The 12,479-nt window shown below is 45.9% G+C and overlaps 1 protein-coding gene across 1 annotated transcript; it reads right to left on the reverse strand.

Annotated features, from left to right (window-relative positions):
* Positions 1-881: 881 nt before the first annotated feature.
* On the reverse strand, positions 882-5,669 carry LOC115163776 (extracellular calcium-sensing receptor-like). Its single transcript, XM_029715940.1, has 11 exons — positions 5,440-5,669; positions 5,040-5,331; positions 4,520-4,762; positions 4,260-4,358; positions 3,602-3,917; positions 3,347-3,519; positions 2,961-3,191; positions 2,109-2,232; positions 1,821-2,014; positions 1,425-1,703; positions 882-1,310 (listed from the first exon to the last, which is right to left on the reverse strand). Exons 1-11 carry the CDS (start codon positions 5,667-5,669, stop codon positions 882-884), a joined length of 2,610 nt encoding a protein of 869 aa, XP_029571800.1.
* Between the last annotated feature and the right edge of the window lie 6,810 nt (positions 5,670-12,479).

Genomic DNA, 12,479 nt, shown 5'->3' on the forward strand with positions numbered 1-12,479 from the left:
CTACCAGGTAGTAACTCTACCCGTTGTGGTGGTGCTACCAGGTAGTAACTCTACCCGTTGTGGTGGTGCTACCAGGTAGAAACTCTACCCATTGCGGTGGTGCTACCAGGTGGTGCTTTCTACCTGATGTAGAATGTGGTGTGAATGTTTACCGAGGTAGAGGGACAAGGGGAGTGATAGTGTCTCTGGGGGACTCTGTGGTTGAAAGGCAGGGAGAGATGGAGAGAGGATGAAAGAATGGATGGAGGAGGGAGAGATGGGGAGAGAGGGGAGAGATGGGGAGTGGAGGGAGAGATGGGGAGAGGCGGGAAAGATGGGGAGGGGGGAGAGGAAGGAGAAATGGAGAAAGAAGAGAGTGATGGAGAGAGGAAAGAAACCCACAGTGGGTAAGCAGAAAGTGGAATTTTCCTGTTTTAATTTTAGTGTATGATGAGGAACACACACACACACACACACGCACACACACGCACATACTGACTGGGTGACGAAGGTATCATGTATGAGGTCTGTAAGTTCTGTCAGACAGACTCAATACTAACTCTTCCAGCATGAGTAGACACTACGTAATCTTTATTGGTATTGTTCATATAGACGTGTTTCATTCTGACACATTATAAGAACACATACTAATATTAACAAAGTAATATAGTGAAGGTATAGCAGGAAATTAATGTTTCCAAACAGAATGGACATTCCCCTGTTGAAATGAATATCAACGAACCCTAAATCACGATAGGAGAATGTTTAAGTTAATATTTGTCCATCATGTGTTTCTTGTTGGTTTTTAATTGGACATGATTTGTGTTTCTGGTGGTTTCTAATTGGACATCATGTGTTTCTTGGTGGTTTCTAATTGGACATCATGTGTTTCTTGGTGGTTTCTATTTGGACATCATGTGTTTCTTGGTGTTTCTCTCTGGTCTCAGAAGGATGATGTAACACTTTGGAGCAAACAGACAGAACAGCAGCCCGAAGCTGGATGCCAGGATGGCAAAGATCTCTACAGCTACTGTGTATTTCCCAGGAGAGCTGACGTAGGCAGGGATGAAGGAGATCCACACAGCACAGAAGATCAGCATGCTGAAGGTGATGAACTTGGCTTCGTTGAAGTTGTCTGGGAGTTTCCTGGCCAGGAAGGCTAAGAGGAGACAGAGGGAGGCCAGCAGGCCGATGTAGCCCAGCACCAGAGAGAAACCAACCACAGAGCCCACCTCACACTCCAGGACCACCCTCGGCCCACGACCCTCTCTGTCCCCCCTCTCAGCAGGTCGGGGTGGAGCTAGGGCCAGCCACAGTACACAGATCAGCACCTGTGGAAGGGAACGGAGGTGGAAGGAAGTTACAGTAACCATAATAACAACTAATACGGTCTATGAAGGAAACAATTACATTCCAATAGAATATAGTAAAAACTAGATGTTCACCTGGATGAGTGTGCAGAGTGAGATGCCCATCCTCTGCTGGGTGGGGCTGAAGTATCTCATCAGGTTCTCTCCAGGCAGAGTGGCCCTGAAGGCCACCAGCACCACCACAGTCCTGCTGAGCAGACAGGAGATGCAGAACACAAAGCTTATACCAAACAGGGTGTGTCTCAGCATGCATGTCCATGGCTTCGGCTGGCCAATGAAAACCAGCGCACACAGGAAGCAGATCTTGAGTGACAGCAGGAGCAGGAAGCTGAGCTCAGAGTTATTGGCTTTAACCTGGAACGAGACAGAGAAAGATAATTTAGACATAGTGATGTCAATAATCAAATCCTTATTGGACACAATCTCATCTCTGTTCATTACCTCTATAAATTATCATATGATTCAACTCACCAGGGCCGTGTGACGGTGGTAGAGGAAGGTGGCTAGGGCACCGGCTGTGAGTGTTGCCCCAGAAACTGAAACGACAGACAGGATGACGCCCATGGTGTCGCTGTAGGAGAGGAAGTCCACCAGCTGGGGGATGCAGGCTGTACGATCAGGGTTGGACCAGAACCGCTCTGGACACCTAATACACTCAACTGACCCTGATAGAGAAGGAAGAAGAATGAGGTGTCCTAATCAGGACCAGTCAGGAGTGAGGAAAAATATGAATTGGAATCAGAACCCTAGATAGACTACCTGTTGTGTTGCTGATCTCTCCCTCAGCACAGGACAGACAGTCAAAGCAGCACACAGGCTTCCCCTTCTGTACTGCATGCCTGGTACCAGGGGGACAGTCAGCACTGCATACAGACACAGGGACCTACCAGAGGAGGGAGAGGAAGAAGTCATCATTATCATCCTCATTGCTGTTATCCTCATTATTACACTCACAGGCAGGCAGACAGACTTGCTGGGCCCTTCTTGGGACTATGTCAGGAATTTGACCACACAAATATCTCAATTTCAGTATCATATTCCCCCTAAGGCACTGCATATCAGTGCAAGAGGTGGTACTACTGTCCCTGGTTTGAATCCAGGCTGTATCACATTCGGCAGTGATTCAGAGTCCCATAGGGCGGTACACAATTGGCCCAGCATCATGCCGGGGTTGTCCGTCATTGTAAATAACATTTGTTCTTAACTGACTTGCCTCATTAAATAAAGGTTAAATTACATTTATTTTTTTCATAAAAGATGTCGATGACAGAGGTTTCTGTCTGAGATAACATTCCCCTGTTATTCATTTGGTCTTCTTTATGTCTTTCTCTATCCTGTATGTCTGCCTCAGGGTGAAAAACTCAATAAATCTCTCTCTCTCATACACACTCACTCACTCACTCACTCACTCACACACCCACACTCACACACACACACACACACACACACACACACACACACACACACACACACACACACACACACACACACACACACACACACACACACACACACACACACACACACACACACACACACACACACACACACACACACACACACAAACACACACACACTCCTCTCAGTGAAACTAATCTGAACAGTTCTCACCTCCTCTCCGCTGCCCCCACCCCACACCACTTTATCCATGTCCATGTGAAACTGGTCGTCCGATCCCTCAGAGGACAGGAAATGTCCGACCTGGACAAACTCTGCCGTCCCCTCAGGGGTCACATGCCAGTTGATGATGTCATAAGAGGCAGGCGGATCACCATTCATGTCGAAGTGGAAAGATTCCCCCACAGGAGTACTGAAGTTCACTCCCCTCAGGTAATGAACAATCTCAAAGAGAAAAGGGCATTGGAACAGGATTAAGAGTTAGAACCAGTTGTGGCTTTGGTTCTTTAGAACTCAAACCTTACAAAGTGTTTTCACTGTATCCTGACTGGAAACCTTAGTGTTGTTAACTTGAAAACAGATCAACATGTTGTTCTCACCTGGCTGGGCTGAAGCTTCCTGATATCAGGGCACTGTCCACCATTAAAGACTCCGTCCCCTGGTCGACAGGCCATCATATCCTGTATGGCGTAGGCGATGGCGTACACAGCCTTGTACACATTATAGCTGGCTCTCAGCTGAGACACGTCAGCATACTGGCTCTCCCCCTCACCTAGGATTGACACAATATTTAACTGAGATAACATTGGGAATCTGGACAAAAAACAGAGATTTAGGTGTAAAGTCTCCCTCACGTATGACCTCTGACCCAGTACACTGTCGCCTGGACGACTGGGTCACGCTGAGGTCAACCCCCAGAGAACACCCAAACATCTCCTCCCACAATTCCCTCAGGAATGGGTCGGACTTCTGGTAGTCCCCGTCTGGATGGAGGCGTGTTAGGAAAGGCCCCAGGCCAGGAATGTCAGCTTTCTTCAGGGCAAAACCGATGGTCCCGGCAAGAGAAGGCAGGTTTTTCGGTGCGGCGATAGTAGAGTAGGTGACCCAGGCCTCTGAGGCAATCCACTGCTTATCTGTAATGTTGTGACGGACAACCTCTTCCATCAGGGTCTGGAGAATGGAACCGTTAAAAAGATCAAGATAGTCAAGCTGAAATGCATTTGGACATTTTTATTTGACCTTTATTTAACTAGGCAAGTCAGTTAAGAACAAATTCTTATTTTCAACAACAGCCTAGGAAGAGTGGGTTAACTGCCTTGTTAAGGGTTAGAACGACAGATTTGTACCTTGTCAGCTCAGAGGATTTGAACTTGCAACCTTCCGGTTACTAGTCCAACGCTCTAACCACTAGGCTACGCAGATTCCCCAATGATTACGTCTATAAAGGGCATTAAGACATGGTAAGACACAAAGGACAAATCGTTAACAATACTCTGACCAGTAACTGCTCACCCCTGAATGACCCGTGAATCCTACAAATGCCACCACCACTCTGGCAGTAGATCCTTTGATGGTGTCCACGATGTGCCTGATCTGTCTCTTAGATGGTACCTTGGGGATGACCATCAGTGCGAGAAAGGGTAGAGAGTCATAGAAAATCAGAGAGAGTGTTTCTGTTAGATTAGAAGAGAGGGGGAGTCAGAGTGAAAGAGAGGGTGAAAGATAGAGCAAAAGAGAGGGTATACTGTCAGATCATCAGAGTGAGGTCGTACCTTGGGGATGACCTCAGAGTAAGCGACACACACCCCAGATCCCTGGAGCTCTTGGAGAAGCAGCTGAACCCCAAACTTGCCATAGTCACCATCCCCTGACAACAGTCCCACCCACACCCAGCCCATCTGACGCAGCAGCTTGGCCATGCCCAGAGCCTGGAAGGCATCGCTGGGTACCGTACGGAAGAACGAGGGGTACCTCCAGGTGTCACTCAAACACGCACAGGTGGCAAAGTAACTCACCTGGGAGAGAAGAGAGAGAGAGAGAGAGAGAGAGAGAGAGAGAGAGAGAGAGAGAGAGAGAGAGAGAGAGAGAGAGAGAGAGAGAGAGAGAGAGAGCGTGAGAAAGACAGAGAGAGAGAGAAAGAGCGAGAGTCAAGGATAATTATAATTTGGAAGAGGCAGAGAGCAGAGGGAGAAGGAAAGTAAACGTTAGAGAGGGAAATCTAGATTGTGAATGAAATGTAATGTGAAAAGATTCATCATCTCATCCCAGCATGTAATCCAACCCCTGCCTCACCATGGGTAAATCAAACGGCCCGAGGGTCTGTGCCACCACGATGGAAGCTGAGGAGCGGGCATCCCCGATGATGACAGGAACCTCGGGGGTTGTGCCACACTCTGTGCCCACCACGGAGGCCTCCTTGCCGGTAACCATGGCTAGGGCTGCCCCCAGGGTGGTGCCCTCTGACAGGCATGTGTCAGAAGCCAGGAACCCCAGGGTGAGGTTAGGCAGGAGGGCTGGGTCACGGTTAATCTCCTCCACAGCAAAGATCATAGTCTGGAGCCAGCGGTAAGCACGCTGGTAGAAACTGCAGATGGAAGAAAGGAAGAAATGGAGAGATAGGAGGTAAATGAATACACATTACCTTCAAGTGAAAACACAATGACAAAAAGCTGTTATCACACAAGCTACATACATTGTATAGGTAGAATTTCCCTTAATGCTCCTGAACTCCTGCTCTGGCGGAGGGGCTTCCACATGGATGGGGAACAGGCCCCCAATGACCACATCTCCTGCCCGATAAACACTGCCGGAGACGGGCTTAGCTACCAGCCGACAAGCCCCCTCTCCACCTCCATCCAGACCCCAGACACACCCAGGGACATGGAGACAGTAGAGCAGCCACAGCCAGCCACACAGGCACATCACCTGGAGAGAGACAAGGCCGAAGACTGGGAGAGTTCCGTCACCTGTTGGAGAGAGACCAAACCAAGACCTTGCAGATTGAACAATCTGTAGACAGAATGACATGAATAAAAAGTGCCATCAGTGAAGATATACACCATACACCACAGCCACCTGTAACATGACGTGAAAAAACAGCGATTGACACACAAAACCTTGTTCTACCTCTGCCCTACCTGGCAGACAGATAGATAGGCAGAGTTGAGAGGATGAGTGTCTTCTGTCAGTCTGGCATCTCCTGCAGAGTGTGAGAGTGAAAGAGGGAGAGGAAGAGGAGAGAAGGGGAGCTGCTGATATAGGGAGAAATGAGCCCCCGGCTAAAAAACAAGCACACAGCCACCAGGGGGTGCTTGTAGGGAGGAAGGGGCAGGAAGGGGTTAATTGGGACTTGTTATTGGAGGATAACTTGGGGAGCAGGTAATTGGGGGTAATTGCTGAGAAAGCCTGTGAGGGTGATGTTATTCAAGGTAATGTGTCATACAGGAGATACAGTATTTGTTCTTCAACAACATCTGATGGACCCATTCAGACAGATATTACATCATACTGTACTATAAATTATTTTATTAATTGTGGCTAAATGGATTAGGGAGATGGGTAGAGAGTTAGAGAGAAAATCAGAGAGAGACAGACAGAGTGTGAGAGACAGAGAGAGCGAGAGAGAGACAGAGAGAGAGAGAGAGGGAGAGGAGAGAGAGATGAATAGAGAGAGACAGAGAGAGAGAGAGAGAGAGAGAGCGAGAGAGAGAGAGATGAATAGAGAGAGACAGAGAGAGACAGAGAGAGAGAGAGCGAGCGAGCGAGAGAGAGAGAGAGAGAGAGAGACAGAGAGAGCGAGAGAGAGACAGCGAGAGAGAGAGAGAGAGAGGGAGAGAGAGAGAGAGAGAGAGAAAGAGAGACAGAGAGAGAGAGAGAGAGACAGCGAGAGAGAGACAGCGAGAGAGAGAGGGAGAGAGAGAAGTCATGCAGAAGAACAGCTCCTGACTTTTTATAACTTTCTGGTTGTTAAGAGTGAGATTAACATGACAAAATTAGCAATAAATATATAAGTTATTAAATTGAACAACTAAAGATCAACACAGGAGGAAAAGACTGACAGAGAGACCAATCTTAATCGTGCTAGCTAGCCAAATTCAAATCTGTTAGCTAGCTTACCATCTAACTCCAACTGTTTACTGGTGGTAACCATAGCAACACCAGCAGCAGCAGCGACTGAGAGTCTTTCCCCCCCTTTTTTTGAATTTCCAGCAAAAATCAAATCAGAGTGTCACGTCCTGACCATAGAAAGCTGATATTTTCTCTGGTAGAGTAGATCAGTGCGTGACAGGGGGTTTTGTTTAGCCTGTTGGGGATAGGGGGCAGTATTTGCACGGCCGGATAAAAAACGTACCCGATTTAATCTGGTTACTACTCCTGCCCAGTAACTAGAATATGCATATAATTGTTTGATTTGGATAGAAAACACCCTAAAGTTTCTAAAACTGTTTGAATGGTGTCTGTGAGTATAACAGAACTCATATGGCAGGCCAATACCTGAGAAGATTCCAAACAGGAAGCGCCCTCTCTGACCATTTCTTGGCCTTCTTTGTCATCTCTATCCAAAACAAAGGATCTCTGCTGTAAAGTGACATTTTCTAAGGCTCCCATAGGCTCTCAGAAGGCGCCAGAAGGTTGAATGATGACTCTCCAGTCTCTGACTGAAAAACAGTAGCGCATTTGGTAAGTGGTCGATCTGAGAACAATGAGACGGGTGTGCGCGCGTGCACGTGCAGAGTCCATTTTACTTTCTCTGTCTTTGAACGAAAACAACATCTCCCGGTCGGAATATTATCGCTTTTTTTACGAGAAAAATCACATAAAAATTGATTTTAAACAGCGTTTGACATGCTTCGAAGTACGGTAATGGAATATTTTGAAATGTTTTGTCACGATACGCGCCGGGCGCGTCACCCTTCGTTACCCTTCGGATAGTGTCTTGAACGCACGAAAAAAACGCCGCTATTTGGATATAACTATGGATTATTTGGAACCAAACCAATATTTGTTATTGAAGTAGAAGTCCTGGGAGTGCATTCTGACGAAGAACAGCAAAGGTAATCCAATTTTTCTTATAGTAAATCTGAGTTTGGTGAGTACCAAACTTGGTGGGTGTCAAAATAGCTAGCCTGTGATGGCCGGGCTATCTACTCAGGATATTGCAAAATGTGCTTTCACCGAAAAGCTATTTTAAAATCGGACACCGATTAATAATTGTTATGTTTTTTGTGAACGTTTATCGTGAGTAATTTAGTAAATTCACCGGAAGTGTTCGGTGGGAATGCTAGTCACATGCTAGTCACATGCTAATGTAAAAAGCTAGTTTTTGATATAAATATGAACTTGATTGAACAAAACATGCATGTATTGTATAACATAATGTCCTAGGAGTGTCATCTGATGAAGATCATCAAAGGTTAGTGCTGCATTTAGCTGTGGTTTTGGTTTTTGTGACATTATATGCTAGCTTAAAAAATGGGTGTCTGATTATTTCTGGCTGGGTACTCTGCTGACATAATCTAATGTTTTGCTTTCGTTGTAAAGCCTTTTTGAAATCGGACAGTGTGGTTAGATAAAGGAGAGTCTTATCTTTCAAATGGTGTAAAATAGTCATATGTTTGAGAAATTGAAGTAATAGCATTTCTAAGGTATTTGAATATCGCGCCACGGGATTCCACTGGCTGTTGACTAGGGTGGGACGCAAACGTCCCACCTAGCCCAGAGAGGCTAGTTTATATTTTCTATGTTGTTTTTTTTGGGATGATCTCCAATTAGAGGCAGCTGGTCATCGTTGTCTCTAATTGGGGATCATATTTAGTAGTTGTTTTTTCCACCTGGGTTTGTGGGAGATTATTTTGAGGTAGTGTATGTTGCCCCTCTTCGTCATGGTTTGCTATTTTGTTTAGAATTTGAATTGTATGTCTTGCATAGTTTCACAGTTGAAATAAAATAAGGAACGATACACAAGCTGCGCCTTCGAACGTGACACAGAGAAGGGAAAAATCTATTTTAAACACAGAATTCTGAGGGAGAACCCGGATACTTTCTTTGCCGACTGCTAACACAACAGGACTGTTACAAACCTGTTATTTTATACAGACCACACTACTGCCTGGCATACAGCTGTAACCAGGCATTTCAGCAATACGACAAAGAAAGGCATCTACAAGGGAAGGCAAAACAACATTTTTGAGGACAGCGAGAAGGACCAGGAAAACATGTTTCTGATGGTAAACATGCACCATAATGTCATTGTCATGGTCCAGGGCAGTGACGCTGCACTCAGCTCTTTTGTGCAGGACTTCCCCACCCTAAGGAAATAGCGGATTCCAAAAAAGACAAGGACAGCCCCCCAACCTCTCTCCTCAGGCACCCCAACAGCACGAGCCCAGGCCCAGACTTACACCCACACAACAGGTCTATCCTCCCCCTTACCTGCCTACAACCACCAGAGTCAAGACCACCATCAGCCTGCTGAGAAACAGATTTAGAGGTATGGGTTACTGAGCTAAAGGAGCAGCCCCTCAGCTACACCACCTCCAGCCCAGACACAGAGCTTCTACAGGACCAGATCAACCAGTGCAGGTCCCAGCTGAAGATCTCTTTCCAGGAGCTGAGAGAGAGCCTTACCACAGTGCTTGAGGAGGTAAAAGCCACGATGAGGAGAGAGCTAGTGCAGGTAACGAAGGAGATGGAAAAAGAGTTGTCTGTCATCATGAGGCAGCTGCAGCACATAGAGCAGACTGTAGAAACTCCTAGAGAGAAACTGCAGCCCCTCACCACCCCTAACACTCCCACTGACCCACCGTTACCCCCCCATACTGACAACCCTTTACCCACAACCCCAGTCAACAAGGAGGCTCATATGTGGACACCTACTACAGAGAAAAGGTCTCCCCCCCCACACACACACACCCCTCCTTCTACACAGGCCCTGTGCACCCCAGCCCCAGCCCGTAAACCAACTACTCTGGTAAAACCCACTGAGGTGGCCATCCTCATTGACCCAAATGGAAAATTCATCCAAGAGGATAAACTTTTCCCCGACCACAAGGTGTCCAATATATGGTGCCCAAAAACACAGGATGCACTCTACATCCTGTCCCAGCCTGACTTTGACACACCAGGCCACATTATTATTCACACCGGCACCAACAACCTGCGAGAGGGGCAGGAGAGAACAACAGAGAGGGCCTCTGAGTGGTTCCCCCAACTCCCACATCACCATCTCCACTCTACTGCCCCACAAAGACTTTCATCCCTTTAATCTCATTGAGTGAGATTAAACAGCTCCTTCAATACTTCTACACTAAACTACACTAGACTGCACTAAACGCGCACACACACACGGACACAAGCACCCACAAACACACACATACACACACCTATTGTACTAAAAGTTTACTTGTTCAATCAATAGGAATATGCTGGGCGTCTAGGCAGAAGCTGGGCTTCTGGAAATCTGCCGTTTCCAGCTACAATAGTCATTTACAACATGAACAACGTCTACACTGAATTTTTGATAAATTTGATGTTATTTCAATGGACAAAAAATGTGCTTTTCTTTCAAAAACAAGGAAATGTCTAAGTGATCCCAAACGTTTGTGTCACAACATCCACGGATGGTGGCTCCTTTCCCCGGTTGGGCAGTGCTCGGCGGTCGTCGTCGCCTGCCTATTAGCAGCCACCGATCTATGTTTCTGTGTCTGTTGGTTTTGTCTGATAAGGCCTGCACCTGTTTTGTGTTAGTCAATTAGTGGGGGTATTTAGTTTGTCTGTTTCGTTTGGGGATTTGTGCGGGATTGTTCTTTGTCATGTTGTTTGATAGTCGGGAATTTCTGTATGTTTTCCCAGGGAAGCCCCGTCCTTGTGGATTTTTGGAGCTGTCCTCCTTCCTAGATGGTTTGCAACCTGCCTTGTTGCGTCATTTTTTCTGTTTTGATTATTAAACGTACGTTTAACTTTTTAGGGTATGGGGGCAGTATTTTCGATTTCGGATGAAAAGTGTGCCCAGTGTAAACTGCCTAATACTCGGGCCCAGAGTCAAATATTTGCATGTTATTAGTAGATTTGGATAGAAAACACTCTGAAGTTTCTAAAACTGTTTGAATGATGTCTGTGAGTATAACAGAACTCATATGGCAGGCAAAAACCTGAGAAATATCCAACCAGAAAATGTGGAAATCTGAGAATTGTAGTTCTTCTTTTGAATCCCTATCGAAACTACAGTGTCTGTGGGGTCACGTTGCACTTCCTAAGGCTTCCATTGGCTGTCAACAGCCTTCAGAAAGTGTTTCCATCTTTCCCCGGTTACTGGGCAGAGAATAGTAGCTCAGTCAATGAGTGGACTGCCTATGGACAAAGGACATGGTGATGTGCGATCCCGCGAGTGCGCCCCTCCTTCTTTTTCTTCTGTAATGAATACGCTATTGTCCGGTTGGAATATTATCGACGTTTTATGTTAAAAATACCCTAAGGATTGATTGTAAACAACGTTTGACATGTTTCTACGACCGGTAATGGAACATTTTGACTTTTTGTCTCTGGTACTGCACTCGCGTGTTATGCCTTTGGATAGTGATCTGAACACACAAACAAAACGGAGGTATTTGGACATAAATATGGAGTATTTCGAACAAAAATAAAATTTCTTGTGGAAGTAGAAGTCCTCGGAGTGCATTCTGACGAAGATCAGCAAAGGTAAGAGAATATTTATAATACTAATTCAGAGTTTTGTTGATGCCAGAACTTGGCAGGTAGCTGTATAGCTTGCTTCGATGGCTGAGCTATGTACTCAGAATATTGAACAATGTGCTTTCTCCGTAAAGTTATTTTGAAATCTGACAAAGCGGTTGCGTCAAGGAGTAGTTTATTTATAATACTTTCAATAACTGTTGTAAATTTTATCAACATTTATGATGAGTATTTTTGTAAATTGATGTGCACATTCATCAGGAGTTTTGGTGGGAATACATTTTCTGAACATCACGCGCCAATGTACAATTCTGTTTTTGGATATAATATGAACTTTATCGAGCAAAACATACATGTATTGTATAACATTAAGTCCTATGAGTGCCATCTGATGAAGATCATCAAAGGTTAGTGAATATTTTAGTTGTACTTTTGGTTTTTATGATGCATGTCCTTGCTTGGAAAATGGCTGTGTGGATTTTCTTGTGAAGTTTATGTCCTAACATAATCTAATTTTACGCTTTCGCCGTAAAGATCGGACAATGTGGTTAGATTAACGAGAGTCTTATCTTTAAAATGGCGTAAAATAGTTGATTGTTTGAGAAAATGAAATTATGAGATTCTTGCTGTTTTGTATTTCGCGCCATGCTATTTCACTGGCTGTTGAATAGTGTGGGATGGTCACGTCCCACCTAGCCCAGAGAAGTTAAACGGATCTCAGTCTCCTGTGCCTGACTTCACCCCTCCTGCTATCATAGTGATCCGTGACAGAATCCCGCAACAAAACATGGAGTCAGCAGGAGCAGAAGCGCCGTCCATGGAGGAACAGGTGACACAGCATGCTAGCCTCCTCCATCGCCTGGGCACAGCCATGGACCAGGTGCTGGCGCATTTGGAGAGCTGGGAGAGAGTTGCTCCCCCACCCACACCAACGCCAGCTCACCACCCTGTGTCTCTACCGGCACCAACGGAACCCAGCTCGAGTGGGATCAGGATCACGAACAGATATTCCTGTTCCTCATTGATTCCCTGGCGTTTCCG

Source organism: Salmo trutta, chromosome 26 (genome assembly GCF_901001165.1).
Source record: "Salmo trutta chromosome 26, fSalTru1.1, whole genome shotgun sequence".
Taxonomy (NCBI): domain Eukaryota; kingdom Metazoa; phylum Chordata; class Actinopteri; order Salmoniformes; family Salmonidae; genus Salmo; species Salmo trutta.

What these genes read in the sequence shown, in the direction of transcription:
- LOC115163776 (XM_029715940.1), bottom strand. Translation starts at nt 5,669, where the DNA reads ATGTGCCTGTGTGGCTGGCTGTGGCTGCTCTACTGTCTCCATGTCCCT. An exon ending in GTGGGGGCAGCGGAGAGGAG is followed by an intron (nt 2,233 to 2,960) that starts GTGAGAACTGTT and finishes CTCCTCTGGTAG; the next exon opens with GTCCCTGTGTCTGTATGCAG. An exon ending in ACCACCGTCACACGGCCCTG is followed by an intron (nt 1,704 to 1,820) that starts GTGAGTTGAATC and finishes GTCTCGTTCCAG; the next exon opens with GTTAAAGCCAATAACTCTGA.